This window comes from Neolamprologus brichardi, chromosome 4 (genome assembly GCF_056152115.1).
Source record: "Neolamprologus brichardi isolate AB-2024 chromosome 4, ASM5615211v1, whole genome shotgun sequence".
NCBI lineage: Eukaryota > Metazoa > Chordata > Actinopteri > Cichliformes > Cichlidae > Neolamprologus > Neolamprologus brichardi.
Genome location: NC_142107.1, coordinates 17,060,933 through 17,087,693, shown reverse-complemented (window position 1 = coordinate 17,087,693; position 26,761 = coordinate 17,060,933). Strand labels below are relative to the sequence as shown.

Genomic DNA, 26,761 nt, shown 5'->3' with positions numbered 1-26,761 from the left:
TGCTTCAAGGTTACATATGTTGAGTGTTCAGAGAGTGCATAACTCAGTTGCACTCTCAACCTTAGTTGTAATAAGTTACTGTTGCCTTCTATCAGCTTTAAGTAGTCTGACTTTGCTTCTCTGATCTCTGGCATCAAGAAGGAATTTGGTGAACTGCTGTTCACCGGATAATTTCTCAGTTTCAAACTATTCTTTGTAAACGTTAGAGATGGTTGTGTGAGAAAATCTTGTAGGTTAATCTATAAGATTATCAGACCATGCAACAGTCTGTTAAGTCACCGTTTTTCCCCATTCTGAAGCTTGGTTTGTACTTCAGCAGATCGTCTTGACCGTATCTGCGTGCCTAAATGCATTGAGTCGCTGCCATGTAACTGGCTGATCAGTTGAACAGTTGTCTCTAAGAACTACAGTGAAGTTTTGCTGCTACCTACTGGATGTCAGGAGGGATTTTCTGTCTCAACAGCACAAAGAAGTGCGATGACCTATTGCACTACATTTAAGGTTTCTTTAATTTTGAAACACAGCATTCAAGCTCAAGACGACCACAGTGTTTACAAAAAAAGTTACATCTACAGTGATTTTTTTTCCTCCACAAAAATTTTAATGAAAAATTTAAGTCTATTTACCATTTTCACATTAATGAAGTAACACACGGTGCTTCTACAAATCTAAACTAAAAACAATAAACTAGCAAACCCAATAGAAAAAAAGTTGTTTAAAAATGTAGAAATTAAAGAAATTAAAATGCCAATTTCACAATTTTTTCTTCATTTTGTAATAGTTTATAACCAGTATAATAGCATTGCATTACAAAACAACAAAGAGTATGACTATCTAAAGGAGAAAAACTGCATCAGTGTAATAACATTTAACAGAATATAGGTGGTTCAAACCAGTCAGGCTCATTTTCTCAACAGACTTTAAGTAAAGAGATTTTAAAAAAAACAACAACAAAACAGTAAGGGTTGTGCTTAACTTGTTGGCACAGTCTCAACATCACCTCTTGTACTGATCACGAAGCACATCTAAGAAGCGAGCTGAGGAAGCAGAAGTACAAACATCTCACTGCACGTCGCAAAGTTTGTCATGCTTCAACAGGAAACGTAGCGAAGAATTTTCAGATTGTACAGCGAGCACAGTTGTTGCAATCCCTTCACAGCATCCACTCACCCGTAACAGTTTTTGATTATAAATGCTAAAACACATTTGAGAAACACTGCACTGCCTATGCATGAAGCTTCTCCTGAAATTTCTGTTGAGATATGCATATTTTCTTTTTATATACACATTTCGATTAAGAGGGTTAGTCACTGGGAGGAGGAAGCGGTTTCATTTTGCAGGAAAGGGTATCATCGGATATAGATGTGTGTGGACAAGTCCCAGTTTTGCTCAGGGAGCACATGATTTTATTTAACAGGAGCATGGTTAATGCATACTATCCTGAAGTGTGTAAGGGGAAAGAAAATAAAAAGGAATATAAAAAGAAATCACACACACTCCCCTGCTTCACCATCTCTCTCTTTCTCTCTCTCTCTCTATATATATATAGATAGTTAAAAGTGTCTGCTTTTTTACTGCTTCCAGTAGTATATAAAAGAAAAATTAATCATCTCACTAAGTGCTGCTGCTTCCCTACAACACAGTTCATCTTTGTCCAATCCAAATTATGAGCCACAATCACAGCTTCACACAGTCCTGGCTGTGTAACAGGGGCTCAACACAGTCTGAAAACAAACAAAAAATAAAACACGCACACTCCACAGGAAATAACAGGGTCTCGAGAAGAAGAAGAAAATAAAAAGTTCTCTTTCAAAGGACTATAAGACGTGCAATACTGCAGGAAAGCGGTTTCCAGAAATTAGGTTTAAGACAAAAATGCAACAGCATGCCAATGCCAGAGAAATCCAAGTGTGTGGTGCATGTGTCATGTGTACACATTAAAAATAACAATGCGTTGTACTTTTAAGCCAGTAAGCAGAAAGCAGTGCTGAGGAACTGAGAAAAAAAAGTTTTTCTTTTTTCCTGTATGTTATGCTTTAGAGGAGACAAAAAAAACATGAACTAAAAAAAGAGTTTGTATGAATGTGCAATGTATTCCTCTCTGAGTATGATACAGTACTTTACAAATCAAAACAACCAGTAGTAATCAATGTTAGTCTATGAGCATTTCCGGAGTCCTTGACACAGCAATGCTTGTTAGATGTGACTGGTGCGTGTCATGGTGCATTCATAAAGACAAAAAAAAGAAAAGAAAGATTCAAAGTTAGCCCTGGCACCATCATGTCAGAGTTAATTTCCCAGCACCAATGATGATTCGTGCAGTAGTAAACGTAAGCCGAGGAGATGTAGACAAGTTCCTGCACTCATAGCTCATGAGATGAGATTTGATGGATGTCCCAAAGCTCTGCTTCAACCAGCCAGCGAAAGCACATTTGGTTTCATATATTAAGTCAAGTCAGGCAGAAAGAAGCAAGAGACTGAGAGAAAAATTATCTATGGGGGGGGAAAAAAGATGATGGAGGGGCTTTCTGAGTGACTTCAGTGGCATCAGTGCTGCAGACCAGATCAGCCTGTCGGGGTCTAATGCGCTGGAGTGTTGTTGGGATCTGGTCGACTGTTGGCGAGGTACTTTGCCCGCATGCTGGAGGTGTACTGTGAAGAAAAACAAAGAAAAGAGAAAAAGACAATTCACATCATGGTTTCACTTTTTTCCAGGTACTACCACTCCTCAAAAATACTTGAAACCACATTCTGTGTAGGATTCAAAAGGCAGATTTTTACCCTTACACAAAAAAAGAAATAAATAAAAAGAAAAGGTAAGCAGCAGCAGAAAAACAAAATATACATACAGACATACAAAAATACATACATGTACAACAGCTACAGAGTACACAGACATCAGACTAGAAAGAGCTGGACGCAATTTAGGATCATTTTGACACTCTTATCCTGCCAGACTTCGTGCTCGCTTGCAGGGCCAAACATTCATATAGATTTAGGAGCCATGCGTTCTTTGAATACAGGTGATGCAAACACAAAGGCTGCATTTCACACTCCCGTCGAAACACTTGGTTGGCACTTTGTCAGATTTTGAGATCAACCCTCAGAGCCGTCCACACAGCCTGCTGATATGAAAGCCAAGTATTTCCAACAATATGGGCTGAAACATCAACACTTACCATGCACGTTTAAGTAAAATATTCAACATTAGAAGGGCTGTAACCGTAGGCTGTATGCTAAAGAGGGACAAAGCCGCTGTGCCGTTACCCATCAGTTATTTAAGTCCTGCTATAAAGCTTAACTGAGCATTTTCCCTGTTATTTTTAAACTAGATGTGATAAAATGGACAGATGTGACTGTGTAACTGACAGATACCACACCTTACACCCCCATGCAGCAGTGATTTATTAATTAATAGGTAGCCATGCCCTGAAACATGCAATGCTGTATTCTTTCTTTTGCCTATAATGGTGATTATAATTTACACAACATAAGACTTAAAGTGTCTGAGATAATTAACTCATCAGGATATGAGTCACAGATCAAAAAGGAGAAGAGGTCAGTTTTACTAAGGACTTCTATACTACTGGACTCCGACATTTGCTCTTGGCTCCAGACTTTTTTCGGGTAAAGTAACTGCCCCCTTCTGGCTATTAGAAAGAATGCAGGGTTTAAACACTTGTGCACTGGGCTCACTTTTAAGACTTTAAATCTATCTCCAGGTTTTATACGCAATCTATGGCTGTAATTATCTGTCCATCCATTCTCTTCCACTTATCCAATTCAGGGGCTGGTGGGGATGGAGCCTATCCCAGCCACAACAGGGCTAAAGGCAGGATACACTCTGGACAGGTCACCAGTCTGTCACAGGGTCAATACAGAAAGACAGACAGCCGTTCACACCTATATTCATAACTATGGGCAATTTAGAACCACCAATTAACCTAACCCCACTAACTGCATGTCTTCAGACTTTGGGAGGAGGCCAGAGGAGAGAACTCACACACACACACACGCACGCACGCACGCACGCACGCACGCACAAGTCAGATGGTGGGATTCAAACCCAGGACCTTCTTGCTGTTAGGGAACAGTGTCAATCACCATGGCGATAATAATTTAGGTTAAGTTTACAATTTCATTGTTTTTTTTTGTTTTATTTTTTTGCAAAAATGATTATAATTCTAAAAATAAGTTATGAAATGTAATTTAAACTTTCCAGTTTTACTGAACAGTTTAAAATCTTCTAGGCTGGGGAAAGATATTAAGGCTGAACTGTCTGTAAACATTGTCAGCACCCTGCATTTTTCTTACTAGCTTGTCTCAATGTTTCAAGTCCAGAAACAAAATAAAAATAAATAAATAAAAAAAATAAAAAATCAGTATTTTCATATTTTTTCCCCACGATGCATTTCTTCTCAATGCTAGAACTCAGGCAATGCTGGATTCAGTTCAGAACGCCTTCATTACTTTCTCATCCACATTGTCATAAATACTTACAGAGACTAACAAGCACAGGTGTTAACGATTCTTTTATATACTCAGTAACCACTGTAGTGATAATGGTGGTGCTTGAGAATGTAAAGAAATGATGGATGAATTTGTTTTTATCATCAAATGTAGTGTCAGTGAGGAAAAAGGTTAGAAAATAGAAAGACACTAAAGGTCATACCAAAGTCAGTACCTTTAAGTGATATGTCCCTGCTTTACACGCCAGTAAACAATCCTGAAAGACTTTAAAATGTCTACTTGTAACTCCCATGAGATCACCCTCAAAGCCAAGAATCAAGACAAAGCACATCCACATTATCACTGAAATGGTTTAATGGACTTTTAATTTAATGTTGACTGTTATTGACTCATAGATGGTGTGCCTTAAGGCAGAGTTACAGCTTCCTCCCAATATATCAGAGTTGCAGGGGGTAAATGGACATGCAGCCTGGGGCCACAGGAAACAAACATCAGGTGAGACACCAGGTAGGACATTTAGCAAGAGTCGGGAGAGAGGGGGAGTGAGGGTGAGGGGTCCATTAGATCTGGTGGGTCCTAAATAAAGGGTGAGTAGAGCTGGGAGCTGGGAGTTTGGGAAGTGGTACAGGGGAGGAACAGGCCAGCAGGGGGAGGAAGCGGGCATGTTTAGTACCTGTTAGCATAGCAGATGAGGTTACCAAAACGATCTTGAACTCTCCGAAGGCTTTAACTGCCAGCAGTGACCGCTGTTACTGTCCGCAGCAGTCAAATACAACTGTATGGATCCGCAGAAGCAAAAACAAAAACGACAAGAAGAGAGTATATAGAGAAGATACACAAAGCAGTGTCGAGGTCCAGACAGACACACAGACACCGGGGAGAGCAGGAAATCTGGTGATGTTCAGGCCAGGTATACGCAGAAGGGAAAGACGAGGTTGCCTCGTGATACAAACCAACACCATTTTAATAACTCTTCGGCATCAAAACACATGCACAGGGATTTATAGCGTTGTGTTATGCCATTTGTTTACATTATGTTTACTCAATGAACTTCTGATCACCAATAAAAGCGACGCGCTATGGACAGTATGCAGGATTTTTCTCCTCTCTGTAACTTTTCAAGTGACACACAGAAAACACTGGTGACAGCATGGCACTGTCATTAGCTATGGTAGCTTTTTCTTTTAAGGGTTGTGAAGAAACTATACCCTGGACAGGTTCGAAACTTCAGAGAGGCAGAGAAACATTCATGCACACATCCACATCTGTGGGAAATTTAAAGTTCCCTATTAAGTCACCTTTTGTATTTTTAAATTGTGGGAGAAAGCTGGAGCTTCGAGAAGGAGAAAGCAAGAGTTCTGTCGCCCCTTCTTTTAACAAGATCAAGTACAGCACAGCACTGCTAAAGCTGGGAGAGACTGATTAAGACTCAGAAGGGTGGATCCTCAAAAAAAAAAAAAAGAAAAAGAAAAAAACAAAAAACAAAAAACCAAATCAAAACAAAAACAAAACAGTTCCCAGAGACTCATCTCTATAAGGCTTATACTAACAAATGAGCTTTTCTTTTTTGGCACAGCAACTTTCACAGCATAAAGTTTCCAAAAATCTTTTAAGGAAGTCAGGAACTAAATCTGGCGGGTTCTGGTGAATTTACTGGGGTTTTCCACGACTAACACGGAAACCACAGCTTCTTCAACCATTCACAAAACAAAGAAGTGATTAGAGCTTTTACATAGTAATACTAAAGATATGGGTACTTTTTCTTATAACAAGAAATTTGAATGGGTTCTCTGTTCAAATACATTAAAAGGAAAATGTGTGTAAACAACCTAAGGGCAGAGGCAGGGGGGATAATGAGAAAGGAAAGCGAGTTAAGCAGAGAAAGCGAACAATCTCCCGATAGTTTCATGGTGCCAATGCCGTTAAGCAAAGATAAACATCCATCAAACAGTCAGTGCATCATGTGCAGTGGAGACAGATGCTCTGAAGTTCTCTGTCTCTCCTTCCACCTTTTTATGTCCGCTTACCCTTAATTAATTAAACTCCAAGGAAGCATCAAAGTCACACGGCAGTATATAGACACCACCTGTCTAGTTAGCGTCATTCAACATGTCTCTTAAAATAAAGTTAACAGTTTCTATTTTAGCTCTTCAGTTTTTCCTCTGGTGTAAAGGTGCACACTGAATATTTTTATGAGGTGCTTTGACAGGAAAAACAACACTTACCGAAGGTGGAGGAGACTCTCGTCCTATCAGTGGTGTGTTTTCACAGCGAGAATTAGGGAAGTTGGCATTCTGAGCCCTGAAGGGGAAAAACACGATTGGCTCAAACTCAGTGACCACACAACTACAGTGTCAGTCCTCACAAACAGATTTGTAGATTTGAAACCATACACTATGAGCATAAAAATCTACAAGTAAATTATAGCAATAAAAATCAGCATTCCCTCCTCAAGTTTCCCAAAATGTGTGCATTATTCAGGAGGCAGACGGCTTTGATTTTCACAGGCATCACAGCTGGAGAACACCAGCTGCATCTGCTGCACATAACATGGCTTGCTATAGGAGTAGAGCTCTGTCTGGGGACAGATAAATTTGCTCCTGAATACACAAGGAATCTAATGTCAGCCTCACGGTGCATAATCTGGGCTGTCTTGTAAAAATATATCATCCACCCCTCTTGCCTTTAATGTGGTTTTCCCTTTAAATTTCACCAGTAATGTCTTACATGTACTCTGTGACGGGTGCGTTGCTGACGGTGTGGGCTGCGGCAGGGATGGAGGTCTCGCTACCATAGCTGCTACCACAGCTGTACAGGCTCGGCATGTGAACCCGGTACAAATTATCATGGTTCTGTCTCCCTCCATGGCTCAGAGACTCATCCTCACTGTCCTCCTCGCTCCTGCAAAACACCACACAACAATATAAAACCACCACCAGGGGGACCCCGTGTCCCATCTCACTGATAACAAAAGAACATAAAGACGCCACGTGGTCACGTTTTTCATTAGTCTGAGTCACATTCTGATTCAATTTCATCTCTGCTTCAGGAGGAGACAATAAGATAAGGTCTCTGCTTTTTGAAGCAAAGAAGATGACTCAATTAATTGGTCCTGCTCCTTCAAAGAGCCCTACTTTTGCATGTGATTTTTAAAAGACCAAGAAAAAAAATTTACTTCTGCAAGAACAATGGGATTCTATTTGCTTCTTTTCAAACATGGAAGCTCAGTAGTGTATAAGATAACATTAATTGATTAAACATGGCCTGTCAAAACAGAGCAACAATAATGCTGGCAACATGGAGCCTGTCTCCCTCTAGTGTTCCCACAGGCTGATTTCATGCATTTTTAATCCATGACATCATGGAATCTCATTCAGAGCACTTCACAATACAATCACTTGATTCTACATGGTCAGGAAAACTGTGCTAATAACTTACTGACAACACTAATGCACAGGAAATGCTAAACTTCGATACTAAAAGCACATCTTGATAATGACCTGCCATTTCAAGCTGTTAAGTAATTAGCCGCATTATTACAGCAATAAAATAAAACAAGCTTGGCAGGGAAACTGAGAAAAACAGACTGGTAGCATGTAATCCCTTGCTTTATAACAGGAAGCTCTAGCTGAGATCAAACTGATGAACATGCCCCCCAATGGTAAGTTAATTATATGGAGCAGCTGAGCTGAGAAACCACATTCCTGTTAGCAAACCATATCTGCTGTTAATAAGAGAGAAATTAGAATGATTTCACCCCACCCCTGCAAAAAACCAAAAACAGACACGTAGTGAGATAGCACATTTGATGCGGGTTTAACAGGAAGTAATCTATTTGAGGATGCAGCTAGAGCCTCCTGGACCTGTACCAGCAGTGAACAAAAACCAGTCTTTCAAGCACAGACAAACGTAAGTCTTACGGAAAAACAATCACGTTTCTCTGCCCATGTAATTCCTTGGTAATGTAAAAACAAGTGGCTACAAAAACATGCAACAAATTCATGATTAATTAATGGGCTTTTCCTCTTGAATTATTTCTCACTGTATATAAAGTCCTCAATATAAACCTAGCTTAAAAGCTTTTGCACCACTTTACAACGTCTTTCTGAGGAGGACTGTGCAAACTGTATGAGGTCAATGAAAGTCGTACCGCTTGCCTCTCCAGGTGTGCGGCACACTGCACACAATGGAGCTGAACATGAGAGCAGTGACGAAGGAGAAGAGCACGAGGTAGATGAGACCCTCAAGTCCATCATAACAAAGTCCCGTCATGGCCTGGACGTAGTCCTGTAACAAGCACAGGTGTTCATTTTAGTTTTTGGAAGATTTAAACACATTCAAACAGTTTTGTTTATTTATTTTTTGATAAACATAACGGAAAAAAGGCAAAATAGAAGGGAAGAAGTTAAAAAGGGGTCTTTAACATGCATCTGCTTTGACTTCTTGTTTAATCTAGGTCAAACAAATGAGATCACAGTTGGCAAACTAGAGGGGAGCAGAGTAGGTTTTCATCTTTTCATCATGACTGAAAATTTTTGACTAGATGCACTGCAGGAAAAAAAATATTTGTATTCTGCTAAAGTCTCTCTCTTTACATAAAATAATCGTGTTGCTAGCCAAGGAACTCTTTGAGAGAGAAGAAGAGCAGATAGCACCAAGAAAAGTGCTTCACTTGCACATGTGCACTTGGAATTTGGAAGCTACTGGGGGACAATCTTCCAAAGCACAGACATAGCCAAGTACTTGTCATTCAGCCAGCTTCATAAATGGTACACAGCCAGCATCAGTTGGACAAGAACTTGCATACAGGAAAGGAAACATTATTTATGATGGCAGGTGTAGTCAACTGCACAGGCATAAAAGACGGGCTGCTTTAAGCTGCACTACAAGGATGTCAGTACAAATCAAGTCCGACGGCCTTTTTTCAATCAGACAACGAGCAACCCCACAGTTAACAGTGTCTCAGTTTGTAACTCTTCTACTCACCATGTGCAGGCTGCGACAGTCCACCAATGCAGTGAGCTGATGTAGGCTGATCTCTGTGGTGTTCAGTATCCTCTGGATCTCTTCCAAGCGTCCCTGTAAATTAGCGATGGGAAACTCAAAATGTGCACTGTTGAAAAATGGCTCAATGGCTTGAAACCACAAAAAAAGAAAAAAAAAAGTAGAACAAAGTAAAAATCAGAGCAATTCTCATTGTTTACCTGAAAACACACTACACAGTAACTTTCCTCATCCTGTCTGTTAATAGTTTAAACACTTGACAATGGAGAATGAGATAACGTGATTATTCAATGCACATTTATGAGGGATTTGTCTAGCTTCACTAAACAGCAGTACAAAGGGGCCAGAGCTGAAAAAGCAGATTATAATGTATGATACATTTTAATGGACAGTTCCCTTTTTCCCTCTAGTTCTTTTTTTTTTTTTTTTTAGATCTGGCAGAAAATGTCTGATTGCCAGATAAAAAAAACAAGTGTTTCCGTCACCTCAGCAAATTTCACTGTGTGGGTATGTGAAGGGAAATATGCCTCCCTCTGTTCCCTATGTCAGCTCTCCTTTAGGCCTCTGTCAACACAGAGTAAGGACCATCCCTGGACAATAGCATAGTGTTGTATTGACAAGGGCCAGTGAAAGCCTAATGCACATAATGCAGGTCCCAGGTGGGCTGTCAGCGGGCCTTTATGTGGACAGGTGCACTTCACTTCTCTGCAGGCCGCACAAGTCCCATTCACTTGTATGTTGTGTCATCACAAACCGTTAGAGATACCGTGTAATGTGGGACTACAAGTAAAGGGTAATTTATTGGTGTAGGAAACATACCTTGGTTTGTATATACTCTCTGCTGGCAGATCGAAGCAGTTCAAACACATCATCCTGCATTTCCACTAATGCTTTGTGGCTCCCGGAAAGCCTCTGAAAAGAAAAAAAGACTGAATATTGTAGCAGTCCAGCATATTTCAAAAGTATTTCCATTTTTTAAATCAGTGCCAGAGGCTTTCAGTGGCTGTCTCCTTTTGTAGTCAAGCTGATGTCTTGTGAAATCACGCTGAGTTTATAGAGCTTCAAGGCTTATATAATGTATATATAGCGCTTCGTTCTCTATACACAAGGACTAACAATAGATGCCTAGCTTTAGCTGCACTCAAAACTTCTAATTTATTCATGGAGCTTGAGAAATTAAATGTAGGGACTCCATTAAAGAAAACCGCAGTTTCACAGTAACTGTAACTTCTGTACAACATCTCTCATGCCCAACACCCTTTGAAGCAGCCCCACACTATCGCCATGGACGTACAGGAAGTGCTGCTCTGCATCAGCTTTCCTGCTGGCATAATGAAATGTATTGTACTACTGCATGGGAAAAAAATTGCTTTGAGGCAGTGGGAGTGGCCCATGGTGCCTACTTGCATTCCTCCTAATAACAAGGTCATACATCATGCAGAAAATATGTCTGTTGAGATTTTAGCATTATGAGCCTGAAATGGTTTGTTTTAACATGCACAAAGATGGATCTAATAACACATGTAACAAACCTGCTGGAAGGGATTGCTCTGCTCCAAACTGCAACTAAGGTAGTACTGCAGGGTTTCTGCAAGAAAAAACAGAACACATATGAACATGTTGGCAGAGCCACAAGAAGTTACACGTAGGGCTGCGGCTAGTCTTTATGACGACATAACTTGAAAGCGGTTTTAACTGCCAAATGTGTGAACTTTTAAGCTTCCTCAGGATGTTTGTTCTATTCAACTGCAAAGAGGTTAACAACATTTGTCAGCTTATCATATGGCAAATGTGGCAGCTTTTTCAGCTGCTCCCTTAAGGCCAGATGCCCTTCCTGACGCAACTGTTCCAGGGATATGCGTTTGAACCAGGAATCTTTCATGTGCACTTGTTCAGTTTGCTCATGTATGAAAACAGACATGTATGTTGCTTATTTATTAATTATTAATATTATTCATGTTATTCTTTTTATCCTAATTGCATTACTGTTATATTCATTATTCTTCTTTGTCTTTTATACACTGAATATCTAGCTTGCAACGTAATTAAGTACAGGCACCGTTAGCTTCACTGTTTGATAAACACTTTTTTATAAAAACAACACATTCCACTTAACTCAAAATGCACTAACAATGAGAGCAAAATATACTCACAAACAACCTGCACATAACCTATGAAAGGAAATCCTTGCTTTCATAGGTTGAGACAAATTAAAACGCTTAAAAAACCCTACCATCAAATAGATTTGTAGCTGATTAATCCGCTATTTAAATTAAAAGATACCACTAGCAGCTAAAAAACTGCTATATCACTGTCAGATTTTGTAACATGGTCCAAATGTCTTGCACATCACAATAAGCTGACCTTAAAGGGGAACTAGTAAGCTAATGTCAAGGACCATATATTATTCTTGTAGTCTAGTAATATAGCTCTGCATGATTTACAGTTCGAAAACAAATGTGCATTTATGCAATACTGGGCCTTGGTGCGTTATCTCAGTTCATCCATTGTGTGAAAGTAGTTATTAAAGCTCCTGCCCCTTTAAAGGTTTTTTGTGTTTAGCTTTCTTGCACAGCAGATCTGTAAAGCTTCTGTGCTCACAACTTGTGCCGACTGCTTGCAATGACCATGTTAAGGATATCCCTCCCCTTTGACGTCAAACCAAAAACAGACAAGTGCTAGAAAAAGCACAATTAGAGCAGCATGAAGCCTGAGCTTTTGACTCGTGAGTTTATTTGTGCAAATTTGACCTTCGGTCTTAAAAACATAGCCATGTTTGGGAATCTACTTTTTCATTGGGAAACATACAACAACAACAACAAAAGATTACTAACATAAAAAGTCAACTTACTACTAGTACAAGTCGGAGTCCAGGAACATTAAGTACACAGAGGTATTCAGCTGCTAACTTTGTGTGTCGGCCTTTTAGTACTGGCCAGGCAATGCAGCAGGTTTCTGAATGTTTATTGTGAACCCCAGAGTTCAACAATCAAATTTTATTTATGCAATTTCAATTTGCAACAACAGCCTCAAGGCTTTACCAAGCCTAAAGACCCTACAATGTTAAATACTAAAAAAATAAATAAAAATAAAGATAGGGCTCAATCTCACTAAAAAGCTGTGTAAAGGTGGGCATCAGATTCTCTGCATGGTTATCAGTACAAGTTACCACTTTCAAAACATGATATACTGTCAAAAAGTACTGATTATAACTACTGCAGGACAAGACAGCTATGGCTTTTTTCTATATTTCTCATTCTTGCATCATTGTGCTTCGTCTTCACAGAGTCACTGGTTCAGACCTTAAGATTCAAGGCCAAAACATACTATGTTACTGTCTAGTTTTGAGTCATTGAATGCTGCCTTGTAAGACACTGATGGCTACTGTAACTATGAACAAGTTAATCATGAGCTTTGAGGTTAAATGGAAATGTGTTTTTCTCCTAACGCAGCAACACTTGAACAATCAGCACTACACAGCCAAAGAGAGACTTAGAATTAAGCCTTTACTGCAAACAGCTTCAGGAAAACAACACCTCTAGAGTCATTGTTAAATTACAACATGACCATACTTGCAACCTGCTTGCAGTACACGATGAGCCAAAGAAGACTAATTAATTTTTCAGACTTTCGCTTGCTATTACCGGCCACTTCAGTTAGGTTAAAAATCACAGAACTGAGAAGGAGTAGATGAGAAATGCTTTTGCGTGAGAGCGTGACTCAGAAGCGGTGGAATACAGAAACGTCCACGGATAGAGGCAGTAAGAACACCACCAACCTGACACATGGTGTTAGTGACGTCCAAACTCACTGCTGTGTCAGGAGCCTTTTCCCACACAGCTGAGCATGAGAAGCGAATTTCCGGCATTTAAAAGTACATATCAGCAAGCTTCTGTTGGTCCAGCTCTCACAACTACACCCACACATTTATATCAGGAGGAGCAGATTTCCTGAAGTCTGGATGAACTACGGATGCCTCATCATGGGGTTGGGATCAGTTTTTGTGTCACTTGGTATCAGAACATAGTTAAATGATGACTCAGTTATGGCTTTCATGATTAAATAAATATAACGGACAGGAAGTGGGTTTATATAATTTTTATAGTATTATGCCATTTCCCCGTGAAGAAGAAGAAGAATTCGTTTTGCTCATAACTCTGTGAGGAACCCTCAAAAGAAAGGTCAACAAACACGTATTGTTCAGTATTATGATTAGAGGCAGTGAGCCATGCCATCAAGATTGCTTTGGCATCCAGTCACTGCACTAGGTTAGATTTTTAGCAGTCAGAACAAATGAATGAGTTGCACTGTGAGTATTCCCAAACACAAGGATGTGTTGAAAACCAGATGTCATATAGACTAAATAAGCAAATGTTCACAAGGAACCAACTTCCTCCAAACACAGAGGGATCAAACGCACAAATGCAGCTGTTTTGAGCACTTATGGAGTTTCTGGAGTTCAAGCCAGCTCAGAGTTGCAGCTCATCTTTGTCACTGTTGCCACCATTTGTATTGAAAACAAACCATCATAATAATAGAGAAAAACCGGCTGCAGCAGAACAAAATGCAGCCTAAATTTCTCTCTGATAAAATGCCTAACAACCACACAACGAGAAAGCACACGCATGAAAAATAACATTGAGTGCTGTTGAAATGATGCTACCACAACCACTGAGGGGAGAAAAGCAATAAATACAGTGCTGTAATAACACTTTGTGCTATCCAGAGATTTGTCTAGTCCAATTTCATGAAGGCAAAAGCTGTAAGGGAGAAATAGACAAACACAAGAAACGAGTCTGGACTTACAGCAGTTTTTTTACCCACTTTGGGTTAATACTGTAATAGCAATATACTTACTGCCTCATCACAGTAATAATAAGTGAGTTCCTTTTTTCTGCTAAATAGTTAGCATGTGTTTAAGAGGGGAAAAAAAGCAAAACTGAAAACCCCCACACTGCATAAATTAGCCCTAGGGTAAAATAAAGCGTTAAAGCTGCAGCATTATACAGTTCAGTGCATACAGTGAGCCAGTGCTCATTGTTCAGATTAACCATACAACGGAGCATTTAAAGCTAATGTCCTGGTTTCTGCCCAAAGCATGGCAATCTCCATGTTTAAGAGATTAGAAGAAGATATATTTTGTTAAGCTGATGTCAAATAAGGGATTTTAAGCAGAAATAGGAGCACCAAAATCCTTGGTGGTGCTTATAACGTGTGATTATGGGTCTTATTTCAGAGACACATTATCTTTTTCCCCCCTTCCAAGGACTAAAGGAGGATGCAGGAAATATACTGCGCCCCGGATACTGTGCTCCTCAGTTCTTATCTTCCTCATGCAAATCCAAGGCACTATTTTCCCTCTTACATGTGTCCCATCATGAGACAGATAGGGTAGTTACTAAAATCAGAGTTTGAGAGCTGTCTGTAGTGGTTTTTAAAAAGCAGCCCATTGTCCTTCTGCCCCCAATGCAGATGTGGTAGTAGTACTTGGAACCTGCTATGGTCTATGGAGAAGAGCAAGGATGACCCTTCAGAACAATGAGACCTCAGTGCAGCACAACAAAGCATTCAGATCCTGTTCTCTGCCCTTTCCAAATGCAGTTATTTTGAAGAACTTACTGAATCTTTACCACATAATGATCTTTATAAGAGGAGCTCCTACCTTTATTGATGACTTGATACTGCCTTGTCACTTCAGTGACATACGTATCAGGAGATGCACAAAAGTCACTGGTGGTCTAGAAAAACAACACAAATTAGACTTATAAACGCAGAGGACTCAGTTGGTGACATTTGCATTCAAATGCAGTCAAACGCCATCACAGGCATGATTGCAAATGAATCATCATCTTTGATGAACTGATTGCAGCTTTAAAAAACAAAAAACAAAACAATAAACAAACCAAAAAATAAACACTTCATGTCGCTGACTCCCTCAATCTCTGCTGAGAGCAATCAAACAAAATTAATTAAATAAATAAATAAAAATAAGCACATTTAGGTGTGAACAGCTTGATTCATCTGCAGGGGAGGAAATCCTCCACGGGGATATTTAATTTGCATAAATAAAGATTAATGTTCATCAACATTTTTCAACCTCCTTGAAAATTCATTTAAAATGCCTCTTTAAATTATGTAATACAAAACAATATAAACAAAATATATGGATTTATTTTTTTTAACCTGAGTGAAGCAGCCAGTTTTACCACTTTCTGCTTCTGGGAGCACAAATTGCAATATTACCCCCATAGTGCATAATAACCAGTTATTTTGCTTCTAATCACACATCTTAATCAATATCATTAGTCTTAAGGATTTCTGTAATAAGTACCTAGAAAAATAAATCACCTATAAATTGTTGCACAAACCCCATTAACAAATACATATCAAGCATTATGAAATATGCTTATTATAACTTAGTAAAAGCAGTTTCAGTAGAAATAAACAGGTCTTGTGTAGCATAGTCCTTCTCATAGGCACTGCTATTTTCATGACTATTTAGTGTATTACTCCTTATATCTTGACTCATGAACTCGACTAGTTAAATGAAATAAAACTCTGCTTTGCAGCCACAGGCTGCCCACAAAAACTGTTTTCCCAACAGGATCATGCAGTGATGCAGAAACTTACAGCAGAGACAGCAAACTCCAGCCCCAGGGAGACCCAGCTGATTACCAGAGCCACTACACCAAATAGGCACACCCTGGGGAGAGAAAGGAAGTGAGAAGTATATTTAACCAGCAGCAGCTCTCATGTGCAAAAACAACTTAATCCACTGCAGAAAGAAAGATATTTAAGATAGAAAATTTGACAATTTATTCAACACACAAAGATGTGCAGAACAATCTTAAAGAATAGGATCAGCTGTAAAGGCAGAAGGATAGAAGAGGAAAGCAAAGGAAATCACCAACATACATACATGGATAGATTACATAAGCAACTAAAATCAGATGCAGCTAAACAACAATATTGAACAATATTGAGTGATCCAAAAAGAACACAGGATATCCAATATCAAGAACTGATACTGAGAGTCTGTGTTATTATGTGCAAAGATAGTACATAACAAAATAAACGCAAACCTGTCAGGCCAAAAATGTCACTTGTGTCAACAGAAGTTATCAAAAATACTGATCTGATCCTGATGTGATGCTCCCGTGAAATTAGTTTTAAAAGGGCTGAAATTTCAAACAAACAAACTTTTTTGTATGAAATGAACAGTAATGAAGAAGTGGTTTCATGTATGGTAACTGCCACTCAGCTAAATTATTTTCCAGGTCACAAGAGTTTCCCCTTGAATCTTGTGAGACTCACGCTATGAGTGTTCCTTTGGAGTTGCGAATGAGGCCAAACAGCACCAGAAGGCAGATGAGGACATCGAACAGAAGCAGGGTTATGTAGCCCAGCCACCTGTGAAGACACATGTCATTAACAACAAATGGTCAATGCAGCACAGCTAACCATCTCTCAGTAAACAACCAGTTCTCTTAACATCAGTCGCAATGATTTCAGCTTATCCTGTGTATTATAGGTATGCCTCCTGAAAGGTTTGTTACACTTGAACATGAAACCTAAAAAAATAAAGAAACGAGAACCTGAAAATAACTGAGGTTAAGTCATACTTGTCTTGGGGCAACTTGTAAGTGACATGTCATAAGTAACCCAGAGGGCAACCCTGGTGAATTAAAGTTACCAGCGAATATTTATACTCATTTACTGAAAAGGATGTCAAAGGAAGGTTAGGGGCCTGATGAAGAGCGAATTAGAAAAGCCCTCTGATGACCCCCAAAGTAAATGAATCAATAAATATCAAGGGACCAGTTCACCATGCATCTGGTGGCTGGGCAGAGCAGCCCAAAGTAGCTATAGGGGTCAACTCGCCTGTGGGTTCGAAGCCTTAAGGACTTGATGGTAGTCAGGTGCAGAAGCCCTAACGGTTTCACCTCTGGCTTTCAAAAACTGGCTTTTGGTACCACTGAATGTCACATTTCTGGTAGAGAAGGAGTCTGAGGTGGTGAGTGGGATAATTGCATTAGATATCCCAAGCTTAATGGACAGCTCAGGCTACGAAACCAGTTTCCTGGAGTGGGGGATGAACTTCCATCAGGTCCACTCAGGAGTTGTCTAGGTGAGTGGCGGTGGGCAGGAATGGGTATATTTGTAATCTCCTCGTTCAGTACCTCCCTGCATGTTCAGGTGAAAGAGTGAGTCTTCGATACTGGGGAACTTTAATGCTAACATGGGAAATGACAGTGCGACCTGGTTGGATTTGAACGGTCTGCCCACTGTGAACTTGTGTGGTGTTCTGTTTTTAGACTTCTGTGCCAACTACAGTTAGTGCACAATGAACACCATCTACAAGCATAAGTGTTTTTAAGTGTTTCACAGTTTAATCATCAAATGATCAGATGCAGCCGTATAACCTGGACACTTGGGTGTAGAAAGGAGCTGAGCTGTGGTGCTGGCACAGACATCAGAGTTGAAGGGAGCTGTTGGAAGAGTCCTGTTGGACTTGGTTATCCTGTTTGACTCCAGAGACAGCTGAGAGATATTGGTAGCTCATGCAAAGTGCAGCTCTGGCAGTAGCTGAAGCAATAGCTCATGTCCAAGGAGTTCAATGAGACCATGGAACAACTCATAGGAGGAAGTGGTGCTCTACTCTAAATTGCCCCATTGCTCTAAATGCAAATGGGGATTGGAGAGGATTTCCTTAATACCGCTGACATGCCTTCCATAGTAGAAGCAGAGTCCGGGGGTGACTCATCTCTCACAGGAGAGGAGGTCACTGTAGTTAAACATCTTCTGGGTGGCTAGGTGAATGAGGTTTGCCCTGCATTTCTTAAAACTCTGGATATTATGGGGCTGTCCACAACAGCTTTCCACAAAGTTTCCTGCAATACTGATTAGAGGTCTGCAGCAGTGCCTGTGGATTGGCTGTCTGAGGACGTGGCTTCTACTTGCATATACAAAAGGGTGGCTTGGCTCTCCCTTAGAGATAAGACGAGTAGCTTGGTCATTTGGGTGTGACTCAGAGTAGAGCCACTACTCCTCCACAAATGAAGTGGTTTGGGCATTTGATTAAGCCCCAGGCAAGACTCAAGATTGGAAACCGTGTCCACCTGCTTAAGCTGAAAGATGTGGCTGGGAAGAGCAAGGCTAATAAGCCTTTTTAGGCTGCTGTCCCTGCAACTTGGATAAGATAAGATACTTAAAGAGCACAATTTAAACAAAAATATATGCTTGTAGCTAGGTGGTAGCATTCCTTTTCTTCCCTGTAACTACTAAATCACATCTTTTGAATGCATGTAAGAGCAAGTATTATGGGAAAGGGTTTATTGTTAACAGACTGTGAACCTATTCTTCAAGGATATAATTGGTATATTTAACTGACACCACAATTCCAGGGTATTTTTCCTCTCTCACTCACAGTTGTCCTTTAGGGGTGCTGCAGATATCAGCACAACTGATCCACATATAGTAAAGGCAATGAGCCTCTGTAACCTTATTTGACAGAAATCAGTACATTCAGCTGGTTTTTCTGACCATGTGATAAACAAAGATATATTTTATGCATGAGAAAATTTAACACTGCTTTAATTTTCTAGCAGAAAAATGTAGTCCAGGCTTGCAATTTTTAAGCACGTCAGCTACCTAATTATGCGCTGAATAAGTTAAAGAAATTCCTGCTTGCTTGCGTCCTGCTATCTTGAATCACTCAAGACATTTTAATACAGAAATACATCCAACACAGCAGCACTGTCTAACTAGGAAAAAACTAACTAAGTTTCAATGAAATATAAATGCTGTAATAAGCACCAGTAAAACAGTTCAATTTTTTTCTACGTCATTTTAATAAAATAGATGTAGCATGAGATAATTAGTCTGCTGTTATACCACTGCAAAAAGTGGTGCTTAGGCTCCACTGTCCCAGTCTTACCTGTACCAGTCAAAAAGCTCAATCTTGCCAGCAAACTCATCCAGGGAGATGTTGGAGTTTTCCCAGAAGGGAATCTCCACCATCTGTCTGACCAGCTCATCCAGCTGGCCCTGCAGCTTTTGGATGATGGACAGGTAGTCTGCATGCTGTGCATACTGCCCCTCAAGCTGTTGCAGATTGTCATCAACTGTCTGGTTCAGGGAGGAAGTACTGTCATAGACCTAGAGCCAAAACAGGGCCAAACAAGGCCACGATAAGAGTTCAGACAAGAAAAGCGGGGCTCGCTACACAGCTCTAATGAAACTGGGGTTGCTTGTGGCAGCGAAGCGATTAATTATTAAACCTCTTGGTATAATTTGTGCACTGTGTCTTACCAACTTCTGCACTCCAGTGATCGTGCGGTTAGCATGGCGGAGAGAATACGTCACTCGATTCACTCCATCACAAGTCTCGCCGTTCCCATAGAAACCGACAGCAATACCAGCGCTGAAGGGAGACAAAAGGAAGGGAGGGGAGACAGGGTGGTGAGGAGGAGGGATTAGCTAAAAAAGACACAGAGAGGAGACAGAGAAGAGAGCAAGCCAGGGGGACAGCTAGCCAGGGAGAGAGGCGTGTGAACTCTACATTAACCCTGTCGGTTCAGACCCCAGTCAACAGGCTCCTTTGAGCTTCTGCAGAAAGACTCCATACAGAACCATGGAAACACAGAGGAATGGACCAGCTATGCCCCAAGCCCCTATGACTGACAAAGGCTGTACTGAGGCAGGAGGTCTGCTCCCATTAGCACAGGCAGGCCTCAAGCTGCAGAAAAACAGCTCTCTCTAATGCATGAGCAACAGTTTCCGAAGGCACATCGATGGCAAAAACAGTTTCACATTTATTAAAATCCTAATATCATTGAAAACATACAGAATTAACTATATTTACAATAAAACTGTTTGATATATTCTAATATTTCAGTGATAAAATATCAACTCCAATTCTGCACAATAATAAAGATTTAGCTCTGACATCAGTTCCTGCATTGCAGCTGTGGACATGTGCTATGTGTGACATTCATCCTATAAACAGATTGTATCAGATGAAATGATTATGAATGAACCATTGTGGGTTAAAAGTGTTCAGCCAACAGCACTCAGTAGATCAGAAGGTTTTCCCTTTTCCTGGAGTGCTGCTAATCTCTTCCTCTCACACTCTGCAGTGTGATAAAGGTAAATAGGAGCAGCTTCACAGTACAAAACAAACTAAACTCCCTGGTGAGATGTGACCCTGTGGAAACTCTATACTATTCATAAAAAGAAGAAAAAGTGAGAAGATAATCCCTTTATTTTTAAGTGATGCAGTTTCTTGTGCAATGACACTGTGATGCTGAGCGTGTACCCACTGTCAAAGAACAAAAGCAAAGCAAAACAGAAATGTCAGATCTCTCCAACTTTTTTTCCCCCCTGCTCAGCATTTATGCGTGGGTACAAGCGCGCACACAGATACGGTGATTGTAATGCAGTTCTTGTACTCATCAGGTCCCCAAGCTCTATGTGCTACTCTGAATCAAATGTGATGGCTCTCTTGCGGCCCATCAACAGGAGGAGGAAAACAGGAAACAAATTCAGCTTCCAAGGACAAAAACTGTGTCCAGATGGTACAATTCTTACACTATGCACTTAAAATAAATAATGTAAAACCTAAAAGTACATAATGCTCATATACTGTACACCTCTTCACAAATTCCTGTTACACTGTTTATTCCCATCAGCACAGTTGTGGTGGCAACAATCCAACATACACAGGAATGCAACAGTTTTTAAATTATTCTGTATACAATGGTATGTGGAGGCTTTCAGTGTGGGTGTGAGTGATGTACTGCCTTAGATGGTTCAGGACGATATTAGCAACAATACAGAAACCACTGAATGAAACTAGGTGACTTGTAGCAACAAAAGCGAAACAGGTATTAGCACTGCAAAGTAGGCAGGCCAGTAATTAGACTTTCATCAACTCTGTGACGAGCAATTGATGGGACTATCAACTGGAGGAAAGTATACTGCTGATTGACATTAGATCAGGTTGTAAATACATTAGAGAGTTACCTATGCAGCCAGACCCTGACATTTCCACTAATTAATAACCATCAGATACAAAGTCTGGGCTTTATTTTGATGTGGTTATTTTCCAACATCGTAAGCACTTTCATCCAATTTTGCAAACTTAATATGATAATACCACAGAGAACCAATAAACTATAAAACTGCACAAATTTAGATATTTATTGAATTCATCCCTATGAACTATGTCACAAAGGACTGCTTGTTTCAGCACGGCTCAACCCACTCTGAATCTGTAGCAGCTGACCGCAGCTGATTATTTGCATATTCAGCTAATAATGGCTTTAGATTGGTTTACTTCCCTTTACCAATGCTTCAAAGGCTTCATCGCTTGCAATGCAAATGCAAAGCAACCAGTACAAAAAAACAAAACAAAAACAAAACAACAAAAAGACTAATCTTAATGACGACTGCAGTACCTCCATTATGATTTGCTCCAAGCAAACTTCTATAACACTTCATACTGTTAATCATACTCTAAAACAAAATAAAATCATAAACCATGTGTTATCTGAAAAAGCTATAATTGATTGAATTATTTCATTTTATCATTGGGCTCCTCATAACGCCGTATAACAATTTGCTCAACCAAAATTGGTTTACAAAACACTATTACAAAACAAGAAGAACAAGAGTAGCACCATGAGTTACAAGCACTGAATAAACAGTCACACTTGCCATGTTTTCCAAGCTTTAGAAACAAAGAAGGGAATTCATAAACACCAAAATGATCAAACATCCATTTCATTATGTTATAATCAGTAAACCAAAACATTTCTGGATTTTTTTTGGAGTCATTTCAATAGATGCATCCTTTGCCAACTTCTGTGTTTGGGGATCTGACATCATGGACTGAACCATTGCCAGTGTTTAGGCTGTCTGTATTGTTCAAGAGTAATATGTTATCACCAACACTGTTTATCACCACTGCAGTCCCATGTTAATACTCACCTACAGACAAGCGTTGCAATAATGACACACCAAGCTGTGCAGCAACAGTCGGCGTTGGGCTGGTCCTCGTTTTTTTTCCGCCGGCAGCACAGCCAAATGGAATAGAAGAGCAGGAAGAGGAGGTCCAGAGCCAGACAAGCAAGCGCCACACCTCCCAGTAACAGGATTGACTGGTAGAAAGAAGAATGGAGTTATGGAAACCTTCATAGCTGTTACTGGTTTTTCTCAACAACAACAACAACAACAACTGGGATAAAATGCTTTTAAAATGTCCCACAATGGAAATGCACACAACTTCAAGTATGTTGCTATCTTATCTGAGTGCTGTTTTACACCCATTCTAAACAGTGGTGTGTGCTTCAATGTTAAACAGAAACATGAAGACAAAATAATCTGTTGACTGATTTGCAAACTGAAAGACTTAACTGAGAACTTGATCTCAAGACACAACTGCAAAGAGCAGCAAAAACCACAAGAATGTATAATGATGTACAATGTGATAGTCAGACCTCTCCCCACTAACTGTAGCTCTTCGTATGTAGGTCAGACAGAGGGCCTATGTGTTCACTGCATGCTCCTGAGAATTCATTGCTGGGGCAGATTTCCATCCACTTTTGTTTTTGTGAAAAACCCAGTGTTGTTCTACTCGTTCGGTTTTCCCAACAAAGCACCGCAGTGAATGACACGCCCTAGTGACCTGTGCAAAGCAGCGAGTGAACACAGCCAGCATCATTTGTGTTCCCAGTGATATACACAAATAATGCCATGCCTCATCCATGCTGCTCTGCATACTTCAACCAGGAGGAAAGACTGCGATCATAATGAGGATTAATTTTGGTGCATCACATCTTTACCATCTGGGCAAGATGTAAGAATGACATACTCAAAAGTTGAATCACCTAGATGCAGCCTGAGCTCCATTAATTTCTCAGCCATCTGGATGAGTCAAGAATGTCCCTGAAGCTTGAGAGGGAGCATTGCACTGGCAATAATTAGCAGCCTGTAATTAAAGTCAGTCAATAATTATGGTTTGTAAGCTGTCCCAATGATAACACCTTTTATGTGCAGCACTTGTCATGATAAAACTGAGAAAAGGAACATATAGCAGATAACAGCTGGATTACCCTTTTAATAGTCTTGTTAAAAGCAACAGGGATCTGTTGCTTTTAAAGAGATATTGTTCACACTGAACTTCCTGAACAGCTGTTATCCAGTAGGGGTGTAACATTTCGCAAACTGGGACCAAAGGAATTCTTTTTTTTCTCAAGTTGTGGCATGAAGTGAAATATGGTTTTTGAGAGCTATTATTCTTTTGTTATATCCATCAACTCCTACCAGGATAGCTGCTGTGAAAAGCTGTGAACTTTATACTCCTTAAAATGCTCACTTGCTCCAAACTAAAATCTAATCGCACCATTAAAATCAATGTTTAACTAAAGGAATTTGATAGCAGGTAACATGTTAGTTCGAACAGGGAAATAATCAGAAGTGAAAGTGTAAACATCCTTTTAACTGTATAAGATCTGGACCATGACCGTGAATTGCAGATGCATGTCTGGAACACGCCTTCCTCGTTTCGGAGGAATCGTGATTCACTTCTCGATTTTGACCTGAATCACCCTTCCTTGGTAAAAGGGAAACGGGGCTAGATCTTGATGCATCTCTTAAAGTTAACTCACGTCTGTAGATTTTTACACTTGTTTTCAAAATGCTCCTCTACATTAGTCTGCCTGCTCTTAGTAATCACTGACCCAGAGCTTTATTAAAAACCACAAAAGTACAGAGGATTTGGTAATGACGCACTTTCTAACACCAACAGCATAAAGAACATACATAAAAAGAGGAATTTAAGTCTGTCGTCATAATTATAATTATTATCAAACCTTTTTGCAGATCTCTCTTTATTAAAACCTAAATAAAAACACTTATCAGACTAGCTGTACCAGTTTCCACACAATTAAGGACTTCAAAGTGTTACCTGGATCTAACAACATGGCTTTCACAGATGATAAACACCATCTTTCTTGAACATAAATTAAAAAAGAAAGCAATGCATTGTTCATGGCAATTCAAATGTATTTATTGATTAAAGGACAATAGAACTAATGGGTCTGAAGAAGGGAATAACCACCTAGAGCTGGGTACCTATAATGAACATAACAAGTTGCAGAGACTCTCCAAAACTCTCACTTTATGTGACCTAAATTTAGAAGATTCTATTTAATATTAATCATATGAACAAACGCCCTGCTTTCCCTTCCCCCCAGAGTCTAAACTACTCATTAGACTGTGCAGAATCCTCCTTAACCCCTGCTCTCAGTTTAACCTCCCCGATGTGAGTCTGTTGGAATAAATATATTTTTTCCTTTGGGTACTCCAGAGTCTTAATGCCCCCCATGTGGTGTAACAAATACTGACCATGATAAGATTACAGGGAAAATAAGACATAAGGAAGTGGTTGCTTAGGTCAGCTTATGTGGCCTGGATTACACTATACATTGCCAGCTGGTTAGTGTCTGGAAAGCTACACACACAGATGGTGTCAGGGATCAAAAGGTGGAGAGAACGATCAGCTGCCACCAATACAACTAATAATATTAAATGACAACCTTACAGGAAAGAAAAAACGACAAACTGTAGCCCAGCCTGCCCAAACATGCTACAATTGAGAAATGGAGGTTTGGGATTTTATCAAACTGATACCGAAACAAGCACTTGATAATATCACAGCCCCAAGTGCGAGTCTAGGAACTTGCAGGGGATTGTTTTACCTGTTGATACGTCCAGTCTTCTGGTCTGAAGTCACTGCTCGTTTGCTCGAACCTTAAGTTGAAATGTGGAAGTCTGTGCAGCAGGTTCACCCACCATGGTGGAGTGTAGCTAACCACCGCTGCCATGGGGAGCAAATGTCAATGAGATCCACGGACAGCGGGCTGGAGAGAGGGGATGCTTCAAAGTGTAAACACGGAGGGGAATCAACCTCATACAGTCAATCTGTAGCCGGGATGAATGACAAAAACACATGCAGTAATGTTTAAGTGTTTTCTTCACTCCGACAATCATAAACATTGCATTCATTTATTTTTTACCTACGTATAAAATCCCAAATGCTTTCATTACATATTAATACGAGCCCGGACGAAACAACAGCTCGCTAACTTCACAAACATTGATGCAGCTAGCACTCAGCTAACCTTAACTACTCGATGTAAACCTCAGTCATGCTAGTTACTTTCTGTCAACTTAACTATCTCTGGCGTTGTGTGACAGTTGGGACTTTTCTCTCATGTTAGCTGTAATCTCAAGCACAGAAGTCCATTTAAAATCACATAAAATTTTCGTTTTTTAAGAGCTACTTATACCCGTAAAGTAGGTTAGCCAGCGTTAAGTCTGCTAACGTTAGCCGGTTTAGCTGCTAGTTAGTTGAGTCCGCTGAGAGTCGAGGAGGAATCAGAAGAACCAGTCTCTTTTGTTTCACTTGGCATTCTCCTCTGCGGTTTGTTGCATCCTGCCTTGCTCATTTGGTAGTTCCTCATTTCATCTCTCGCAGTCTTATCCCACCGCAACGACTCAAACTACCGAGCGAGATCTCCAACCAGTTATCGTTCGTGCGGGAGGCTGAAGCCAACCCAACTCGGCGACTGTTCACGACATTCACCCAGCTGGCAGCCAACCCAGCCCCGGCCCGCAAAAAGTAGCCCAACACCGTCGATATGTTTTAAAAAATAAAACATGACCCAACAGCGCCACTCAGAGGAGCCGCAGCGTAGGGCTATTGGGAGGTTCAGGTAATGTCGGAAAAAGTATGACTAACTGTCTATTGAGTCACAGCTAAGAAAATTGTCTCCGCTAAGGGGTTTAAGATAGTTAATTATTTTTTTTGAACAGCGGGAAGAAAAATTAAAAGTCTTGTAAAAGTAATGCAATAAACTTATCTAAAAATATTAAGGAAGGAGAACAGAGGGAAAATGCCAAATTACACAAAATTACACCAGAACCTTGATGGAATTATGAAATCAGAACAACCTCCAACAATTCAATTCAATTCAATTCAATTTTATTTATATAGCGCCAAATCACAACAAATGTCGCCTCAAGGCGCTTCAACACCCACCAGATTGCATGTGGTGCTATCTAAAAAATCTGACTGGTAACAGCTTCATATGTCATGATGAAGATGAACCCAAACATGATGCCACGGGAGTAAAAGCATACTTGGACAGAACAAAGACTCCCAAACCCACAGTGGGGCACTATTAGTCATGGATTAGCCTCCCCAGAGCTTGGATCCAACATT

General features: G+C 40.1%; 1 protein-coding gene across 1 annotated transcript; it reads right to left on the bottom strand.

Annotated features, from left to right (window-relative positions):
* Positions 1-377: 377 nt before the first annotated feature.
* On the bottom strand, positions 378-26,169 carry ttyh3a (tweety family member 3a). The gene is made up of 15 exons (XM_006798197.2): positions 25,827-26,169; positions 25,236-25,458; positions 22,465-22,634; positions 19,786-19,897; positions 19,412-19,632; positions 16,789-16,884; positions 16,105-16,177; positions 15,137-15,212; positions 11,007-11,062; positions 10,294-10,386; positions 9,457-9,549; positions 8,621-8,757; positions 7,198-7,371; positions 6,696-6,771; positions 378-2,652 (listed from the first exon to the last, which is right to left on the bottom strand). Exons 2-15 carry the CDS (start codon positions 25,359-25,361, stop codon positions 2,581-2,583), a joined length of 1,575 nt encoding a protein of 524 aa, XP_006798260.1. The 5' UTR covers positions 25,362-25,458; positions 25,827-26,169; the 3' UTR covers positions 378-2,580.
* Positions 26,170-26,761: the final 592 nt, after the last annotated feature.